At 39.6% G+C, this 22,371-nt stretch overlaps 1 protein-coding gene across 2 annotated transcripts in view; it reads left to right on the plus strand.

Moving 5' to 3' along the window:
* Positions 1 to 22,371, plus strand: part of LOC149318909 (ras-GEF domain-containing family member 1A-like) — a 301,950-nt gene that overhangs the window by 83,019 nt on the left and 196,560 nt on the right. For both annotated transcript variants that reach the window (XM_089510664.1, XM_089510666.1), the window contains exon 2: positions 1,482 to 1,581. Coding sequence is in view for 1 of the 2 variants with exons in the window: in XM_089510666.1 (XP_089366792.1) it covers positions 1,579 to 1,581 (3 nt within the window). In the remaining variant the exon portion in view is untranslated. The remainder of the gene's footprint in view (positions 1 to 1,481; positions 1,582 to 22,371) is intronic.

Raw genomic sequence — 22,371 nt, forward strand, 5'->3', positions numbered from 1 at the left:
AAGAGATGCAGAGATTACAAACCTGGATATGAATCTGCCTCTTTTCAGTAGAGTTTTTGTTTTTGTGGTTGTATAGAATGGCTTATGCCAGAAATTTTAGCATTTCACCCTTTTAGCTGTAGATCCTTGATGGGGAAGTTCATCGAGAATTAACTGTGCAATTCCTCAACCTGGATTGTTTTTTTGATTGTACAAGTGGAAAGGAATGTTGGAAACTGACTTATATGTTTCCTATCAGAAGACAAGAAAAAGAGAATTCCCACACAGTTTGATGCTGTGAGTCAGCAATGTAGATTTGACTTTCTGTGCATAGAATCAGCAGTTATATGCACATCCCTTCCAAAGCAGTCCGAAATCCTCTCTTTGTGTTCCTTGGTAGGATGCCATCAGCTATATTAAGTTGTATGCAATCCAGATTTGTTGGTCAAGAACATTAAATAAGAAAAAATGAAAAAGCTTTTTAATAACCAGGCTTTATTTACATGGGAACATTTAGCAGGATTGCCTTGCAATGTCTGTTTTTAATAACTGCTATTACCAAGCAGGATACTTTTCTAAAAAGCATGGGCTTTATGCACGCTAAATTTGGTAACAATTTGGAACATGAGATCCAAAGGAACGTTATATGTTCTATCCAAAGATGTAGGAACTACATGCCAAACTTGAGATGTGGTGAAAGAAACTTCAGCTGATTTGCTTGGGAAAGCATGGGAAAATGGAATTTTCCTATCAGGATGGCAATGAAAAGCAAATGAAGGAGCTGCCGATATTTATATCTTAGGATTAAGAAGCTATGTTGTTGTTTTTTAATCTGGGGAGGAGGGCAGAGGGAAACAAAGGCCTGTTACAGACTGCCAAAATAAAGCTGCTTGGGGTCTCTTTGGAGGTATGCTATGTAAATGATGCATGGGTCCTAAGAGTCCGGAGGTCGCACCAAAGCCACACTCCATTCCTAAGCACTGGAGTGCAGCTTTGGTGCAGCTTCCGGATTCTTAGGATGCATGCATCATTTAAACAGCATACCTCCAAAGAGACCCGAAGCAGCTTTATTTTGGCTGTCTGTAACAGGCCAAAGTGAGCAGAGCAGAAGAAACGTTTTGAAGACACATTTTTTTCTAATTCCACATAAAGTTGTTTACAGTCAGCAATTAAGATAATCATAATTCCATAAGGTTATGCAGGTGGAGAGTTGTTTTATTCTTAGAAGCCTCTATATTATGGTGCATGGACCTTGGGTGTACAAAAAAAAGTATTAAAACAACACAACTGGAAGATAGTAAATTGCTTCCAGAAAGATGGAGAGAAATGAAGCAAGTCTTCGATTTGTAACAAGAAAGATTTTCTTGTTAGAATTCTTGAATTCTTTTTTTAAAGTTTATGGTTCTCATAGTTAAAAAGAATTTGAAAGAGTATGTGCACAGTTTAATAACTATATATATAATAGCATGTTCATTTGGTGTTTGTATCTTCTGGTATTTCAGCCTTTCTTGTGCTTTGAAGTGGTTGGTGCTGGACCTTAAATGCCTGAAATTAATGTCAAAGGATTTGGGAATTGCAGCTGACTAAAGCACTCATCTAATGGTAAGACTGGATTTACCCACTACTGAATGTAATGAAATACAGAAAGTCTGCCTAAATTAGCTGTACATTTTCCAGCTGATCCTACACCAAATATCCCCCATCCACTGGGACTCATTCCTTCAAAGAGACTGTGGCTTTTAAAAGAGAGGGAGAAAGGAACAAGAAGGTGACAGAACTCACACAGAAGTTAAATGCCTCAAACTGATGGAGGTAGCAAGATGGGGCAAATATGCACATGCACAATGTTTCTAAGATAGTGATGACCCATGAGAGATTGTTTTTTTAGATTTCCCAGATTCCTTCCTTGTATGAACACAGTTTTAGGAAGGATCCAAATTAGTTTTAGGAAATGATTCAAAATTGACCAAAGTTTGTTCTGATCTGAAAGTACAGCATTGTTCAAAAGTAAGCGCCAAAACTCTTGAGTTCCTGTATCATTTACAGGCATTTATTAGAGCCACTAGCATGGTTTGACCATAATATTAAACTATAATTTAGTGAGCTTAGTCCAAAAAAAATGTGATTTCTTGCAAAACCTTGGATTTAGTTAGGTTTTGCTAGCTATTGTCACTTCAGCATCCATTCAATTTGTTCTTTTATGTGGCTGTTCCTAGCAATTTCTTGGATTTGTATTAGGGCTTTGAAAAAAACAACAACTGGGGCGTAGTTTGCTGAGATGGACCTACAATTTGAAGGTCAAGTTTTCTCCTTTCTGACTTTTTATAAAAGAGTTAAAAGGGCTGTAAAGCAAAAGTATTATTTCACAAGTGCACTCATCCATGGTACCTCCAAAAAAATTAAAAGAGAAAAAGCAAACATTTCTTTTTGTTGTTGTTCTGATATGTCTCAGAATTAAAGAAACCCATTTGAGGGTAGGAACAAAATGTTCTAGCTGGTGCCAGAAACTATAAGAAAATAGTTCAGGACAACAGAAATGTCATCTAGAGAAATTTTTGAAATCTCCAAGAAGTACAGCAACGAATACCACAATCTCCTGATACATTTGGGTCCAGGTTAGCTACAGGATCACCTTCTCCCATACAATATGCCCTGAACACTGAGGTCCTCTGGGGGCAGTTGCTGCAGCCTACAAGAACCCAACTGATGGCTGTTACCCAGAGGACCTTCTCATTGGCCACCCAAAGAAAATGGAATGACCATCCGGAAGAGATCCACCAGTAAACCAGCTGTTGGAACATAAAACACATTTGAAGACCTATCTCTTCCGGCAGGCCTATCTAGGCATTTTTTAACCATGAATTTTAAACATGAATTTTATATTTAATTATTGTCCTACATATTGTAATATAAGCATTGCATAGAGATGCATCTTAATATGGGTATTTTATGTAATAATTGTGTTTAACTATGTTGTAACCTGCCTCGAGCTGTGAGGAGAGGCAGGTAAGAAATAAAATTATTATTATTATTATTATTATTATTATTATTATTATTATTTGCCCCATCTGGAGGACACCATTGCTAGATATTCATGTCAAGAGAAAATCTTTACCTTTATTATGTGAATCAGCCTGGTCTCTCTTCTCTTCTGTTCTTTGTGGTCACAAGATTTGAAGCAGCTACTGTTATTTTCAGTTAATCATGGTGTGATGTTTAATTCAATCTAGAACAGACTGTGATTAATTTCAACTATGTTTGAAATAGAAATCACATTTCCTGAGCACTTAAATATTAGTATGAATGCAGACAGTGTGTTGGCAAAAAGAACAGGGAGTGATGCTTTTGACCACTATCACACGGATAAATGTCACAAAAGTTTTTGAAATTCTATTTAAAAGGTTAATTTTCAGCCTCACTAGCTAAGGCCATGTGATGTTTAGTTTCAAGGTGCTGGGGTGGAATAATGTGAGACTGTATGTGTGCACAGATGCAAAACCCACTGTAAGTGGATCTCACTGTGAGCTGTGAGTTCAGGTTTGTCTGGAGACATGTGTATATTCTCAGTTCTGACGTTTTCACTGATGCCTGCAATTTTGGCAGGAAATCTCATGAGAGAAGAACCTACTGTCCTTATACCAAACACTGTCCATTTCTGCACCATGCCCAAGTCACTGAGCATAGCCTTAAGGAATGCTGCACATCCAGGGGTCTTTGGAGCTTATGAAATCATGACAGTTTCCATGTGAGAAATGTCAGAGTACATGTCATAACCATCCAAATATGATCAAAGGGCTGTTTCCTTTTCTGAACTCATTTGTTCCTTCTCGTCTTGGAACTATCACTCCTGTTTTTGAATACTAAGGCATCCTTGGTCTCTAGAGCAGAAGATTAGACTTGTGTTTTATGCTCCAAGGCAGCATTGGTGACAGGAAGAGAAGGGCCAGACAGAAATCAGAGAGCCTTTGCTTTCAAATAAAAAATAGTACAAAGGCCAGAATATGTGCCCATCAGTCACAGGAAAAAGAATTGCTCAATCAGATCTCCTAACACCTTTGCTGCAAGGTAAAGCCAGGCCAGGACTTTGTCAATAAAACAAAAATGGTAGAGTGGGATGTTCACTGAGAATTGCCTCTATCCTGTTTTTGTTGCAACCATAACATTTTATTTAATATGCAAAATCATCGATAAGCATGACAGCTTCTGATGCTATGAGATTATTGATCATGTACTACAGTTTCAAAATGAACACACTTAAACACCAAGACTAACTGGAGTTTCTTCGCAAGAGTACTATTTATCTGCAACAAGTTTTATGATCAAGAAACATAATCTTGGGCACACTCACTTTCCAGTCATGGTTTAGCTATCATTTTATAGGCTTTTACTTTATTTTATGGCTCATCATGATTTAAAGGACCCCAGTATTGTTTTCCATGCCATGTTCAAATTGGTCTCATCAATAGTCACATGAAAATGTATGGGCTGCTCCCACACTGCAGAATTAATATAGTCTGACACCACTTTAACTGTCATGGCTCCATCCTATGGAATCCTGGGATTTGTACTTCATTGTAACACCAAAGCTTTCTGAGAGAAAAGTCCAAATAGCTCACAAAACTAGGGTTCTTGGGCAAGTCACACTCTCTTAACTTCAGCAAACAAATTTTGAGCAAATCTTGCCAAGTAAACCTTATGATAGCTTCCCATGTGGGTTGCCATAAGTCAGAAAGAGCTTGAAGGCACACAACAATAAATATAGGCTTGCACTGTAAAACTTTGCAATGACACGATTTTGATGGCTGCACTTTTATAACAATCTAGGGATTCCCCCAGATGGTACAAATGTGTGGGGAGGCTGAGGTATTTATAACTGTAGTTTGGGGTTTTGTTTTTTACTACACACACACAAACACACACACAAATGAAAGGCAGCATGGTGTAGTGATTTAAACTCTGGAGACAAGGGTTTGGATCTCCACTCAGCCATGCAAACCCACTGGGTGCTCTCAGTAAAGCCAAACACCGTCTATCAAATCTTGCCAAGACAATCCCATGATAGGTTTGCCTTAGAGACACTATAAGTCAGAAATGACTCGACAATTGTTCTGGACTATTTTCTAGCAATTTCCAGCACCAGTTGAAACATTTTATTCCCAGCCTCAAGTGGGTTTATGTTCAATTCCACAAAATTAAAAAGCACAAAATATGTATCCCTTGCTCTTCCTTTTGTCTATCTTAATCTCTTTTTTTATAGTGCATTGATAAATGGCAATTTGTCCATTAATCATAACTCTAAAAAAAAATCAGAGAGGAGAAAATTTACTATTCAGATCATAGGAAGACACCAAACTATACTTCATTTTTTAAAAAAGAAAATCCTTTGGAAAAGCCCTAGTTCAGATCCAAGAAATCACTACAATCCCTATGAAACACCCCAAAACCTGAGAAGCTATTTCCCCCAAAATGATCTCACTTCTGGAAGAGCTCTGGGACTCTTAAAAGAATTTTTCAACTCCCATAGATCATTTTTGGTTTTTGTTTGTTTGTATGAAGGAACTTGAGCATTCCATATTAACTGCAAAAATTGGAAATGTATGTTGGTACAACTGAGCCCTTAGAAAGAATATAGCAAAAAGGTTTTTCAGGCTTGTATGTAAAAAAGTAATTTGCTGAGGCTTTCTGACATGTATATGACATGCAATTAACATTTGTTTCTGGAGGTGAAGGGTATGGGAGTTTTTGGGTGGGTTTTTTGGGCTATGAGGCTGTGTTCTAGAAGAGTTTATTCCTGACATTTCGCTAGCAGCTGTGACTGGCATCTTCAGAGATTGCTGGCATGGAAATGAGTGGGATAGATACTGTATACTGTTGGTTGAGATGAAGCGATTTGCATTTTAATCTGTGTTTTGTTCTGTTCTTGAATGGCAAAGCCTCAGGGTGTCTATTAAACTAATGATCCATTGTCTGTTGGTTTTCATTTGCATTTGCTGGGTCTTGATTTTGGTGTTTTTCAGGACCGGTAGCCAAACTTTGTTTACTTTAAGGGTTTTTTTCTTTCCTGTTGAAATTGTCCAGGTGTTTATGAATTTCAGTGGCTTTCCTGTACATTATAGTTGTTGGCATGGTCCAGAATTTCAGTGTTTTCAAACAGCATTTTATGCCCAGGATGGTTTATAATGTATTGCTACTGCTGATCTTTCTGGCTGACCTAGTCTGCAGTGTCTCTTGTGTTTCTTGATTCATGTTTGAACACTCATTTGGTGGTCTCCAGCTGCACGGTATGTGGTAAACTCCTGCAGCTATGAGAGGGTCTCTCCTGTCCTTCACTGAGGAATAAAGTATTCTAGAGCATGGCCTCATAGCCTGAAAAAACCCACAAAAAACTATGGATGCCGGCCGTGAAAGCCATCGTCTTTACTAATGGATATATATATATATTAAAATGAACTGTCTTATCTTTCCCTCCCTCTCTCATTTCCAAGAAACAGTAAAAACTGAGCTTTAGATATTTTATTCAGAGAATACAGGTTCTCAAAACAGTTTTGCTTAATCCATAAGAATCATGTGCTCACTCTGTAACATCCAAAAATCACTCCACTCCCAGTGGGTTGTTGTCTTATCAGATTGCAGCACCTCAGCTAAGATTTGAAACTGTCAGCTCCTCAGCAGAAGAACAGTGTTACCTGTTTATAATTCATTATCTCACTACTGCCATTTTGACAAATATCTCAAACCTGAAGGACGCAATGTATATATTATCTCCTCAGTGGGGATGCAACGTCCCATTAGCTGCAGCAAAATGGGAAGTAAACACACTCATGGATTGAGGAACAGGGAATAAATATGGCTAGGATTGCTACCAAATTCTAGCTAATGTAGAATTTGTGGTGTGGATTAAAAAGCTCCTCCTCAGGCAAATTTTTGAAAGATGGAAAACCATTTCCAATATGAATAATAGTGTTTCTCAGAGGGTTTCAAAACAGCTCTACCTGAAACCCCAGAAAAGATTATTGTATATACTCATGTATAAGTCTAGAAATGTAGGTCAAAAATTGACCCCCAAAACCCTGAGTCAACTTATCCATGAGACAATGTAAGTACTGTATCGTAATTCTTATTTATAAGAAGGAACCATGAAAAGCAAGAGTATAATCTGTCCTGGAAGCACCAATCCCCTTTATCCTGTCATCCATCCAGCCTTAAGAGCAAGGACAAAGAGTTGTGTCGGCTGGAATTTTGTAAGTTCAATTACATTGTTTTGCTTTGCTTCCTCCTTTAGATCCTTTGCTATATGCCCCTAAGTCTTACCCTCGACTTATCCATGGGTCATAGCAAAACCCATAATTTTGGCCCCAAAACTTGCCCTCAATTTATACACAAGGTCGACTTATAGTCAAGTGTATACGGTAGTGCAGATTGTTAGTCACGCTGCACCAACTTTTGCTACTCTCCAGAACTGGATTTCTCTCTGGGAACAGGGAAGATAATTTGGCATGCAGATGGCATGATGGCAGTGGTAAAACCTCAGACTAGAGTTGCCATTGGCTTTTACCTCAGTCAAAATGGTGAAGTAAATTTAGTGGTTTCTGGTTGGGAGAATTGCCCAAGGAATTTCAAAGGATGAAGGAATGATCTGAGGAAACTAGCAACACTCCTCAGGAAAGTCAAGCAAATCTACACTTCGCCATTCACTGGAGAAAAGAAAGAGAGAGACCAAAATGATGAGATTTAAATTACTTCATCAGCCTCTTCCTGTCCTGGGGTTGGGAAAGATAACATATTCTATTATATTTTGTCATTCATCAGTCTGCCTTAATGACTGAGCAAGGGGAAATCCCATCTTTTTCTAGCTGCTGGATATCTACTAACTTCTGACAAATGTTCTTAGCATGGGTCATAAATTCTAGGGGCGTGGAGGGAATTGCTCTTCTCTTTTTTTCCCCTGTACCAAATTCTAAATGGGTAATGTTTAATATGAGTTAAGCCTGCTCACTGCACATCCAGTTGTATCATTAAATATGATACTGTATGTGGTTTCCTTTTTGTGGTGCTATTTCCTCAGGGACCCTTGTGCTTGTGGCCATTTTAGACATAATACACTGATGCTAATTGTAGACAATTATTTCTAGGGAATAGAAGCAACGACTTTCCTCTTTAGCCACTGTAGTATCAGCCCTGATAACTCCTCTAAAGTAGCTGCACTAAAGTAGCTAAAGAAACAGGGAGAAGCCCTACACATTCTTTCAAATATTTCTTGCCCAAGCTATTGCATGGGAAGTTGATTTAGTATTATGAAATCATGACAGTCAGGTCACTATCTATTATCCACAGATTCTGCATCCATGGATTCAACCATCCACAGCTTGTGTGTGTGTATATATATATATATATATATAAACCCCAAAAGGAAACCTTGATTTTGCCATTTTATAGAAGAGACACAATTTTACTACCCCACTGTATATAATGGGACTTGCATATCTACAGATTTTGTTATCTTGGGGGGGGGGGGGGATAACCAAACCCCAGTGGATACCAAAGTCCCATTGAACAACAATAATATAATTCTGCAGAGAGTAGCCTGCATCATTTGGACTTGGGGGATATGCATATTTCATTGTTAAAAGAGCACACATTTCTAGTCCCTAGGAAAATTATTTTCATCAACATCTTTGAAAGCCTCTGAATGTCTGTATAATTGAAAAAGGCTTCAAATGGCTAAAAAAACAGAAACATCTTCAATTTATGATCCTCTGTGTCCAACTTCAGAGCCTAATGCCACACTAGAGTGGTCATCTGCAGAAGAGGAGCAAAGGGAACATCAGCAGGTGTAGCTTTGCACATTCCTACATTCAGTGCAATGATATTGGACACTCTCTGCCTAAGCAGAAGGATCACCACACCCTGAGGAGTCAGGCTCGCCAGGACCTAATGGCAGAGAATATTCACACATTTCCTATTTTACATGCTAAAGCTGGCATATTTATTTCATTATTTATTTATTGCTTCTGGTTTTGCTGAGCAGTGGAGACAAGCTATACACATCATGCAGAAATCCCATTCACAAGCACTGAAATTCCTATTCAGACTTACACTCCAGCTCTGTAGGTTTAAGGAGCCAATACTCACACAAGTCTAGAGCTATCTTTGCAGTGCTAAATGCTAGATATCTGTTCTGCTTCTTAAAGCATTCGACATCTCACAATATTGAATTTTGTACTCCGCTAGAACTGGAGTATACACACAAGCTTGTCTGCTGAAAGAAACATAGGAGGCTGCCTTGTTCTGTCTGTGCTGAGTTGTAACAGCTTCCTAGAGTTTCAGTTGGAGTTTTTTTCTAGTTCTACCTGGAGTTGCATACAATGGATTGTTAATTAAATAGACACTCTGAGACCTTGCCATTCAACAACAGAACCACACAAAGATTAAAATTCAAACTACTTCCCCTCAACCAACAGTATATATACCCTAAAACAACTCTCTTCCATGCCAGCATTCTCTGAAGATGCAAGCCACAGCTGCTGGTGAAACATCAGGAAAAAATTCTTTTAGAACATGTCCTCATAGCCCAAAAATACCCACAAAAAACTATGAATGCCAGCCATGAAAGCCGTCAGCTCCACAAAATAATAATTCTGTCCTCCTTTACAGGGTTGTTTCAAAGAGTGCTGAAATCATGTAGTTGATTTGTCCTCTAGACATTCTTCACTGCAACTCCTTCCATCCCTTCTCATGAGTTATGCTGGCTAGGTCTGATGGGCATTACAACAACCACAAGCTATCCACCCCAATGAGCCTGAACAGTTACGAAAAAGACTATTGCAGATTACACTCTTGGTAACTACATTAACGTAATAAATAGCTCAACAATCAGTAGTGACAATCCAGACAAAAGGGTGAGAGGGGAGTTTAAAGAGGAGAAGGAGATTATCCATAGATTGTATTTAGATGTCACTTACTTCACATATTGTGCGGGAGACTGGTTTAGTCAAGGTCACAGTCAAAATCCCGACCCAAACAGCAGGTGTATAGAGGCAACTGGATCTTAGCATTTCCAACATCTTGTAAATCAGTGTCACATCATTTCCTTCTATCCCGAGATGAAGCATACATGCGAATTGTAAATCTGATCACAGTACAGATTTGTTTTTCTTCCATCACAACTCTCTCATGCATTGTTTTTCTTTTCCTTAAGCCTCATTTTACAATCTGGTTAAATATTTCATGAGAGAGATTTAGAATATCCATAGCTAGCAAAGCAGCTGAGGGTGTCACGTCAAAACAATGAAATAACTCCCTTTTCTCCCAAACTGTTTTCATTTGCTTTTGGCATAACAGTTTAAAGAATGAGGGATGCCCCTTCCACAAGTAAATCCCTTGTCTAGAAAGACATGCAACCATACATTCTGAATAGCTGTACACGTCAGGGGTGCCTCTTCTGTTAGCCATAGTTAGGCACCAGCCTTAGATATTAAAGCACGAAAGGTGGCAGATCATCAGCACATACATGCATATACTTATAAATACATACCCCAAGAGGCTTCCGCCACTGCTCTAGATTCTTTTATGGCCAATGCACAAGCACCCAGAGCTGGCCAGATCCCAAATGCCTTTTTCTGTCCTCATGGCAAGACAATATGCACAGGATGGCACATCAGACATCCTGCTCCAGGCTTTGGGGCCTTACCAGTTCTATAGGGAGTAATATCAGCTTCTTTCTGTAGCTGACATTGCTCTCTATAGAGTCTTCTTTCAATCTTGCTTTGAGAATGAGATAGAGGACATGGGTGCAATGTGGCAATGGGAGAGGTGTCAAAGGGTGGCCGTGGAGTGGTATTTCCCCTTCTGCCTCAGATAGCATGAGAGCTTGGGATAGTGCTGATATATAGTGATGTAGAGACCAATAGGTGGTGTTAGCTTCATGAATCACCAGAAGTGGACAGAATGGTACTCTATGGATATTGTCTGACTGCAGTGGCTAGCTTTCCTTACATATTCTGTCTGGGGCTGCTGAGAGCTCCAGTTTAACAGCATTTGGAAAGCTGCATTTTGCCCAACTCTGTTCGTCACCACCGAAAAAAATCAGCAACAAGGGCCTCTCCCATTTCACTTCAAAAGAGGGAAACAGCCCTCCTTCACTATAAATCCTACTTGCATGGCAGCACTACATACCATTTAGAGCACATCTGATATATTGAACTGGGGCTAGATACAAATATATTTAAATACAACATGTTCTTGAACAAAAGAGTAGTGCTAGATTGACGGGAGGAAATCCCATATGGGAGCCTTATAGTGTGAACAATTTATTGATAGAATTTTGCCACAAAATTTCTCAACACCGTGCACAGAAAAAACAGACAGTTTTGTTGTTTTTGTCCAGCATCAAGTTAATTCACACTTATGGTGACCCTATAAGAGGAGGTTTGTCATTGCCTTCTTCTGAGGCTGTGAGGGTGTGACTTGCCCAAGGTCACCTCGAGGTTTTTTGATGGATGAGCATACATTCGAGCCCCTAGTCTCTCAGAATCCTATTCCAATGTTCAAACCACTATACCCATTCTGACACTATAATAAAACAGCTGCAATTAGTTAAAATTCAACCCTCATCATCACAAAAAATATCACTGTGGATAATTGGGTATGTGATACTAATTAATATGTGAGGTTAGAAATATAAATATTCATAATATAAAAGGAGGGGAGATTTTGGTTAGGCTGAGGCACATGTAGGTATTTTAAGGGGCTGGGATTGGGCATCTAAGCCCCAATTTATCTATCTTATTGTCAAGGATAACTATTCAGCAGCTACAGGTTGTAGCTACTGAGGGCAGGAGAGCAGCCACCAGAACTTTTCCTGTTCCCCTAAACTGTCTTGTTGCTCCTAGGTGTGGTGGACAAAGCTATGTTGATGTGTCAGCCTAGCTATGTCATATACATGGCATGGTGAAGGGAATACCTTTTCTTTTGCCTCAGGCAGCACAGTGGCATGGGCCAGTCCAGCCTGTTGTAGTAACCTGAAGATTATTGCCACAGCACACAGAAAGAACCTGAGCTAATTGGACTTCTTCCTCTCCTCAACAAAAAAATAGTGTATTTAAAAACTGAAGGGAAGTAACTAGTCCAGTTTAAATCAACATCATATTTTATTCACTTGCCAATCAGATTAAAGTAAAAAAAGCTCCTTGGAAACAGAAAGGCCAGCCTGCCACTAACAAGATAGAAAGTGCTAAGCCAATAATCCTCCCACTAGAAAGGCTAATCTCAAAAAACCCGAAGAAGAACGAATGAACAGCTTGCTCCATTGTAACTTGCATTACAAGCATCACTCCCTCCTATTAATGATTCTCCATTAGTTCAAATGCAAATTTCAATGGTATATTGTTAAATAACATTTATAAGCTTTATGCAGAAGAAGGTATTTTGACAGGGATAAAAAAAAACCTATATCTGACAAAATTCCCCTTTTTAGGATTATTAATGACGCAGAAGTTGTCTCCTTCTCTGCATCTCATTTGCAGCAGCGCTAGTTTGTTTTGCAAACCTGACAGGGTCTTAACTTTTAATTAGAGGCCATGGAGATTGAACTGAAAATTTTTTCCACAACATTACTCTCCAGTGGACACTGCTACCTGTGACTGCAAAGGAAAAAGAAGGGCTGTCAAGCACCTGACATGATACACAGCAATGGACTGTGTCTATCTGCTGGCAAGAGGCTGAGTACGCTGTAGAAGCCTATAGACTTCATACCAAGAGTGGAAAATTACTTTCAGCCAGAGCCTTACATTGACAGGGAACTGTCCAACAACTCATAGGGGTTACATGCATGCCAAGAATGGTGTGTTCTTGGCATGCATATAACCTCTATGAGTTGTTGCTTTGGCCCAGGAAGTGGATCCAGTTTGGAGGGAGAGAAAGAGAGTGTGAGAGAGAGAGAGAGCAGGAGGAGAGAGGGCTGGTTTTTTTACAGATAAGAATTAGGTCCTTGCCACCTTGACTTGGTAATATTAGGTATGCATTTAGGAGGTAACAGAGGAGTAAACTCCATATGCTGGGATTTGCATTGTGTTTGTGTTCATTTAGCATTTTTATTTAGGGCTTTGAGGTTGCCTCTATAACTACTGAGCAGCAGGATTACTTATTGCAAGTAGGTCCTGCAGTGGTGCTTTGCAGGATGATTTGTCTTAATACTGGGTTCATTATAAACTATGCAATAATATTGCTGGATTTTTTTTAAAAAAGAAGTTTATATAAAGCTTCACATTGTTCAAACTTCTGTAATTGTTTCTGAAATATTCACTGATACCCCAAAGAAATGTTACACACAGCATTCTCTTCCTCCCTATCTCTTCCCCCCTCTTTCTTTCTCTCTCTTATGCAAACACACACAGAGAAAGACAAAGAGAGAGAGATTCAGTGCTGAGAAAAGCCCTCATACCTTCCAACATTTCACAGATGAAAAACAGGGCATGTGCAGCCATGCAACAGAGAGTGGTCAAGATGTCTAACACATGCTTGGTGGGGCTGCAGTGGTTTGCTTTTGCCAGACCCTACTAGGAAAGGCAACATTCTGCTCCTTCCTCTCCACATTCCCTGCTGTGTTAAGGGAGTGAAAACTACTTGTGCACTTTGAATTCATTTTGCAGTAATTGGAGTAATTACAAAGTGGAGAAAGTGGGAGGAGCAAAAAGAGAAACTGGGGCCCCATACAGACAGCCCAAAATAAAGCTGCTTCAGGTCACTTTGGAGGTATGCTGTTTAAATGATGCATGTGTCCTAAGAGTCCGGAAGCTTCTCCAAAGCTGCGCTCCAGTCCTTAGGAGTATATCATGGCTGTGGCGCAGCTTCTGGACTCTTAGGAAACATGCACCATTTAAACAGTATACCTCCAAAGTGACCTGAAGCAGCTTTATTTTGGGCTGTCTGTATGGGGCCTGGGACATTTTAATAGCAACTGAAAAAGTTCAATGACAGAGGATCAATCAGAATTGTCCCTGCCAAATTACATCCTAGAATCATAGAATCATAGAGTTGGAAGAGACCACAAGGGACATCCAGTCCAACCCCCTGCCATGCAGGAAATCTAAATCAAAGCATCCCCAACAGATGGCCATCCAGCCTCTGCTTAAAGACCTCCAAGGAAGGAGATTCCACTACACTCTGAGGGAGTTTGTTCCACTGTCGAACAGCCTTTACTGTCAGGAAGTTCCTCCTAATGTTGAGCTAAAATCTCTTTTCCTGTAGCTTGCATCCATTGCTCCAGGTCCTAGTCTCTGCAGCATCAGAAAACAAGCTTGCTCCCTCCTCAATGTGACATCCCTTCAAGTATTTAAACAGGGCTAACATATCACCTCTTAACCTTCTCTTCTCCAGGCTAAACATTCCCAGCTCCCTAAGGCGTTCTTCATAGGGCATGGTTTCCAGACCCTTCACCATTTTAGTCGCCCTCCTTTGGACACGCTCCAGTTTCTCAACATCCTCTTTTAATTGTGGTTCCCAGAACTGGACACAGTATTCCAGTTGGGGCATGACCAGAGCAAAATAGAGTGGCACTATTACTTCCCTTGATCTAGATACTATACTTCTATTAATGCAGCCTAAAATCGCATTGGCTTTGTTAGCTGCCACATCGCACTGTTCATTGGGACAGTTGGAGAATATGGGCTCTGCCTTTTCAGCACTGAAATAAAAAAAAGGGGGTTATCTTCAGTCTGCTGAGGTTAGAGGAACGGGGGTAGAGCCTACTAGAGAGTATCAAGCCTGAGTGAAAAGGCTGGGAAATCCCCACAGACTATCAGACCCCACAGCCCAGAGATCCCACATCCCTCCTTTACATCCTACCCTTCTTCCCAATATTATTGTTACGTGCCTTCAAGTAAGCTCTGATTGATGGCGAACCTATCATATAGTTGATTGGCAATATTTGTTCAGAGAGGGTTTGCTTTTGCCTTCTTCTGAGGCTGAGACAGTGTGATTTTCCCAAATTCACCCAGGGGCGTTCTATGGCTGAGCAGGAATTCAAACCCTGATCTTCAGAGTTGCCATCCAATGTTCAGACTACTACACCCCGCTGACTGTCTTCCCAGTAACATAATTATATTATAGTTCATTATATGTAGCTATCAGTAACAGGAAGAACAGGTTGTTTGCCATGTTCAAATTTGAAACTGTGCCAAAGCCTTCCAAATTCTGTGCTACAAAAAGTTAAAATTTGTACCATGTGTTATAAAAAATGATCTAATTTCTTCTTATTTTACATCTTTTACTTGGTTTTTTAAAAAATTTGTCAGTGAAAAGAACAAGGAATCTATGTAGGCATCCTGAAACAACCCCGAAAGTATCAGTCAGCTTATTCATCTCCCCCCCCCCCCCCCCCCCCGCATCCCACATGCAATACATTCACTTTCTGGCTTCTAAGATTTCAGCCAGCACCTCTTATCAATGCAACTCCAAGTGGTAGCCATTGGACCAGTTTTTGCCACTCCCTGACCCACTGGCTGCCAGTCTCTGACAAGTTTCCAGAAATGAAAGAAACAATTACAGTTGCCCCTTGGATTTCACACATATTCAAGCCCCATAGGCCTGAATGGGGTGTGTGCCCATGGCACACACGCTATTAAGGTTAATGCCGGTTATCCCTCCATGAATTTTCAAGTCCGTAGATTTCAAGTCCACGGACTTGAAGGGGTGACTTTATATTCAGTGGTCACAAATGTAGTGCCACTCCCTAGAACATTTTGGGGGAAATGACTGTCATTTGCCCACACCAATGCAGTGAGAAATACTGCTTTAAAGCAAGCCATATTAAAACAAAGACTAGAAACTTGTTCTTTATTGAAAGATGATATCAAGCTAAACAGATAAATTCTTTGCTCAGTATTACACTCTGTGGCTTGCCTACTCTCCTGAGAAATTGTGGCAATATACACTGCCTTGAAAATAGTCAAGATATTGGAGTGGTGAATACACACACACACACACACACACACACACACACACACACAAATGTATACACACACCTTACACTTAATAAAGGTCAAAGAACAATTCCTGCCCTCCTTCATATGCATGTGTTTAGGGAGCCACAGTGTCATAATTTACACAATAAATCTGTGAATCTGTTACAAGAATTATAGCGTGTCTAAAGAGTTAGCTTTTATTTGCCACCTAAGCATCTTTTCATGGCAGGGCAAAGAGCAATTATTTTCTTCCATAGGAAAGGACTACTATAGGCACTTGAGTCACAGAGGCTTCATTGGTACCTTCCTTACCAAATAAAACAGGCAACCCATTCTTTGCTCTACATAAAGTTTTAGTACTCTGTTATATTGGCTCTTTTTATAAGCTAACAGCAGTGAGCATGATTCGCACAACCTCCATTTGTTGGAGTGTGGAATTATGAGCTGTGCCCAAAGATCTGCTCATTCCACTTTACACCATCTCAGTAAAAATCTATGTGATCATTATGTGCTAAAAGACTAAAGCCAAGAAATGAGAATTAATCATCGATATTTCGTACCTCTGAGTCATTCATTTCACCAGCTCTCTCCACCAGCAGCAGACTGCCGTACTTGTATGCTATTAGCTGTCAGCTGTGATTTGGAAACCTTTTTATTTATGGGTTATTGCAAAATGAATTTGTTTGCTCTTTATGTTCCCTGGGCAGATTTGAAAGTTAATTATAAAGGGGAGGGAGAGAACCAACGCATGTGAAACAATAATCCAACGTATGTTGAACAAGGAAAGACCATTTGACAAATGCCAATTTCCCCACAAAAACTAGGGTGCAATAGCTTAACAAGCTCTGTAAAACCCAGGCAGCATCTGCCAAATCTTATAAATCATGTTTATTTGCAGAGATAATGCAGAGAATGGGGAGAAATTCCCCAATTCATTTCAGAGATATTCTAGCACTGATGGAAAACCTGGTTCCTAATGCACTCCTGGTTTTCACTGATACTTTATCTCAAATATATGTTGCTTTGAAGATCATTTCACATTTTATATCAGAAACAAATTTTGGCCCAGAGCTTGGAAATAACTAGTTACAAATAAATTGTTACTTGTAATTGACTCTTCTCTCAATAATAAACTGACTTACTTTATTACTGAATGTGGCATATTGGAGAAATCAAAGATAGCTTCTATAGTTATAACATATGTGCATGTGGCCTTACTAAATGAGGGAATAGGAAAAGCACACGGCTTAAGTCCCAGCTTTTGCTGTGCCTTAAGCTCTGTTGTTGATGTTGCAGCAAGAATGAGGTGCATGCAAGACGAATGTGTTTTGCACCACAAGCCAGCAGCATAATTGCTAGGAGAACAAACAGTAAAATGGTTATAAGTAATGTCTAGCTGAGAAACACCAGTAGAGCTGTAAAGAGTTATGGAACACCATGTGGACTACTTTGCCAGACTTCTTGTTTGGGATTAGGCACTTGAGCTAGGATGAAAACAGTCTTTCCCTAACTGGTAGGCGCTTTGTGTTGATTGAATGACACCACTGTGTACTTACATGGTACGTTTCTTGACCTTCACATTGTCCTGCACAGAAAGATGGAATCGCTTAGTGAAATTACCCTCTTGAACTTTGTGAATCAACTCAGAGGTATTTTAAATCCCATGTACAGCAGACTGTATGTGTTAAAGGAATGAGAGAAAAGGCGGGAGTAAGACAGAAGAGAAATAAATGAAAGGCCAAGCATTAATACAATATTTATTGGTTGCCTTGAGCTTAAATCCTTGCCTATATATAAATCCCCATTTAACAAGTGCATTGGCATTGTATCAATAAACAGCTTACATATTTATACGTGAAATAAATAGATTTGCTATTTATATTCATGTAAATCATTTATATCAGTTTACATTTTAATGACTCATATCAATCTGCTCTGTGCCTTGAATAAGATAGTAATCTTTGCTTTCACCAATGAGAATCCAATTTTTAGAAATACGTTATCAGCTTAGTGGCATCCAGGTTACCTGATGCCAGAAGGCAAAAGACTATGAATTGTATTTCCTGTAGTTATTACTCTATAAAGGCCTATGAAGACATTCAGCAGTCCTGGTCAACAACTACTTTGGAAGTGGTATGGAAAGTTGATAAGCCACCACCACCATCCCATACCACATAAATCATCCATGGATCCTGTTAGTATTCCCCATCTCTCGTGTGCCTCTTTGGATAAGTGGGAGTCAACAGTTTCTCATCAGGAGAACAGATTTGACTCTAAAGTTTCCAGTTTCTGAACTATTGGCAGAGATGGTTAAGCAGAATCTTTTAGAGATGGGCAAATACAGTCAGCCCTCCGTATTGGCAGGCCAGCCATCTTCAGAGTGGAGCATCTGTGGAGGGCCCTGCCCTCTTATTATCAACGGTGATTCATGCATGTGGACGTGCCAATGTGGACATGCACATGCAGACATCCATTGATAATGGGACTTAAGTTCCTGAATTTTTTAGTAGCCACAAGGACAGGGGACTAAAACCAAACCCCTGTCAATATGGAGAACCAACTGTATGTTGGTTTTGCTTTCACTCAAATTCAGATTTTTTAAACATAAATTCTGATAAGAAAATGAACTAAAATGAACATCTCACCCATTCCTAGAATATTTCACTATCTATGTACCTACTTACTGGAGAGACCAGGAATTGAATTATAGCTACTAATATGCAAAACGTGTGCTGCATATAGACGATCTTCTAAGTACAGTCCTAGAACTAGTTGGTGAGGTGTAATACTGAGACGTTCAAAGACAGTATGATTTCTGCAACACAGGTGATAATCTTGGGTGTTATTGTTATGCGCGTTCAGGTCAACTGCAACTTAGAATAACCCTATAATAGCATTTTCATGGCAAGATTTATTCAGAGGGGGCTTGCCACTGCCTTCCTCTGAAAGTAGCCAGGTATTACATGGTGATCTTCCTTGCAAGTAATAACCAGGCCTGGCCTTGCTTAGCTTTCTAGACCAGACAGGATCTGGTGACTTCATAGTATTTAACCTAGCTGTTCAGAGTATCTATCTTGGGCTGAAATTTCCCAAAAATGTATTGGGTGGAAAATAATTAAAGATGGATTTGATGATCATAGACCAAAGCTCAGAGAAGACTGATGCTAGGGGTTGTTCGTGACCATAACAAGACTGAACCTCCTAGAGCAGAACATGGACTCAGAAGGATTCTGCAGTTTGATGTCTATAACTTTTTGAGCTGCTACAAGAAATTTGTATTCAGACTTAGATACATTTGAAAAATGTGCATAACCAAATTCCAGACAGTGGAGGAGGGGATGCATACATTTCAAAAATGTGTAAAATTAAGTTGTACATTTAAGTAAGTGGCTTGGGCTAATGGAAGAAAAACTCATACATTTCAAAAATTCACATAGTTAACAAGATGCACATGAGGATTAATAATCAGATTCCTGTTTATATTCAAGAGTTGCTTCCAATGTTTCCAATGTTAAAGGGGAGTGATGGCATGCTCCTAGGGCTATCACATTTGCCTTTGACTGATAGCATTGTCTCTGGTTCAAATGTATCTGGTAAATGGAAACTGTCCAGGCTATAGATGCAAATACGACCTAAGCAGCTTTCCTACAGTCTTCTTGATCATTTAAAAATGAGCACTGACAGCTGTCTGTGAAACAGATTATGCAGGTGGCTGGCAGCAAACATTTCTAAAGTCCGAAGCCAATTGTAGAACTTATGCACACATTCATAAGTGGCAGTGGGGGGATTTTTAAGACCTCCAAAATTCTACCATTCCAAATTCCAGGGCTGAAATTGTATTTAAATTCCCTGTTTCATATGCTAGCAGATCCTGGAGAGTACCATGACCGCACGATAACATCAGTTTTTTACCTCTTCCTTTTACTCTTACACCTCTAACCTGATTTCTGTAACATTTTCTAATGTCTAATGAAGAGATCCAGAGCTCTTGAAAGTTTGCATACAATTTTGTGCTTTTTTATATAGTATCATTTAGGTATTACCCTAACATATATGTGTTAGGGAGAAGGATTCTTACATTGCCTTCCAGAGCATTTTAAAGCAATTTTAGTAGGTTCTATTCTACCGTTCAAAAAGTTCATGACTAGGAGCTTCTCCACTACATGGAATCCTGACATTGGTATTGCATATAGGAATGGGCAAGAAATCTGATGAATTTGCACTATAGTACAGAAATACCTATATTACACTGTCTGAGGCTGCCAATGGAACAGAACTTATCTTGCCCTTGAAATCCTCTTTTTGATAAGATTTGTGATGCATTGCAACCACAAAAAATTAATAACAAAAAAAAAAACACAAGCATACATTCACAAAATTAGAATTATTGAAAACATGCATAAGCAAACTTTAGTCAGTGGGAAAATAAATGCCAAAAGTGCATACACTTTTTTTAAATATACACATAAATACATACATATTTCCATGCTGAAGGGAAAAGATCTCACAATATATGAATATGAAATCAGAATACCTGTGGGAAAATGAGAAACTCTGGGAGAAAGAGACTGGCAGATCCACACATCCCTGTCTGCATCTTTGAAGATTATCACAAAGCGGAATTGAAATAGCAGGATGGTAGCACCTTTGACAGAACCTTACCAGACAATGTTGTGAGTAACTTGTATCTGGTCTGTATTCCACCTGTGGCTGTGGCACACCTTTTCATTATTGGGCAAAGCCTGTCAATACCTGCTAATCACACTGCTGGTTGCATTTGTCTCCTGTGCAAAAACCTTCCAGCAACAGCTCCAAGATAGGGCAGTCATGCGATCTCCTTCTCTCTACCTTTCCCACTCCCACTTGCTAGTCCCAAACATGCTAGTTTTCTCCTTTTTACACTTTCTCCCCCCCCCCCCCGGTAAATCACATTGTCATAATTGATAAATGGTGTTAAAAAGATAAATTAAAATTAAGAAATGCCTTGAACAGCTCAAGCCTGAAATTCCCCTAGAAGCCAAGATGATCAAATTGAGGCTGTCATACTCTGGTCAAATCATGAAAAGGCATGATTCAGTAGAAAGCACAACAATGCTGGGAAAGGTTGAGAGTAGTAGAAAGCAGTGGTATAGACTTGAGTCAACTGACTTGGACTCAAGTGAGACTCAAGTCACTTTAATGACTCAGCTTGGACTCGCCTCAGCAATAAATGATGCACTGACTTGTAACAACTTGGAACTTGTAGATTTTCAGTGACTGACTTGCTGGTGTGATTCACTTCAAGCAACAGGCAACCCCCCCAAAAGGATGGGGTATGTTTCTCAGAGGAGAACAGCAAGTGTAGTAGACAACAGGCTTAAGGTGGAAGGATTCTTCTAAATCTTTCGAAAAGCTTAGAAGGCTCCTCTGGTGTACAGTGAGGACAGTCTGCCAACACACCTCAACCCCCACTTCAAGCCTGTTGCATAATGTATTTGCTGGTGCCTTCTGAGAAATGTGAACCACATTCTTTTTTCTGTTAACAGTTGGATCTCAGACTTGAGACTCAAGTTGAGACTTAAAGGTAGAGACTTGAGACTTGACTTGAGACTTGGAGTAAAAGACTTGAATACATTACTGGTAGAAAGAGAGGAAGACTGCATGTCAGATGGCTAGACTCAATCAGAGAGGCCATGGACATGAATCTACAAGACTTAAACAGAGTAGTAGAAGATAGAGGGTCTTGAAGATGTCTCATCTGCAGGATCACCATGAGTCAAGGATGACTTGAGGGTAATTAACAACAACAACAAATATTTGGTAGAGCAATAAACCAGGTAATCAGGGTTAAGGAAGCCCCTATTAAGCTGCTCCAGTTGTGCAAATGAATAAATGTGCAATAAGGACTGCTTCCAAACCAGTATGTATGCATTTCCTTTCATTAATGCAATCTCAAGGAGAACAGGGCTTGTGCAATAAAATCCTTTGTCTAAACCCTTTTGAATGCCAGACTTTATGATCCTAGTGATATGGGATAGCAACTTTATTCTGAGTCTTCGCAGCCTAAAGCATACCAGGGCAAAATAAATAAAAGTCAAAACAAAAATGCTTATATAGTAAAGAAATAAGTAACTGTCATGCCTTGCCAGATGTGATCCTGCTCACTGTACCACAATTCCCAAATCAGCACTTGTTATTAATCAAATGTTATAACAAGCTGCCTACAACAGCACTTTGCAACCATGATTAATTAGCCAGAAGCTTCTAAAGGGAGCAAAGTCACTTATTCACAAAGTGAAGGGAAGTCTCAAGGCTAGAAAATACAAACTCCAAATGTAGGGATGTAGTGCAGCAGTTGTTCTCCTGTTCGTGCCTGGCCCCAATTGAGGTGACATGTCAGACAAATTAAACATCGTTCTTGTTCTGCTCAGCAAGAGGGAACTACATGGAA

Source organism: Sceloporus occidentalis, unplaced genomic scaffold (genome assembly GCF_023333645.1).
Source record: "Sceloporus occidentalis isolate IW3139 unplaced genomic scaffold, rSceOcc1.0.p SCAF_2, whole genome shotgun sequence".
Classification (NCBI taxonomy): Eukaryota; Metazoa; Chordata; class Lepidosauria; order Squamata; family Phrynosomatidae; genus Sceloporus; species Sceloporus occidentalis.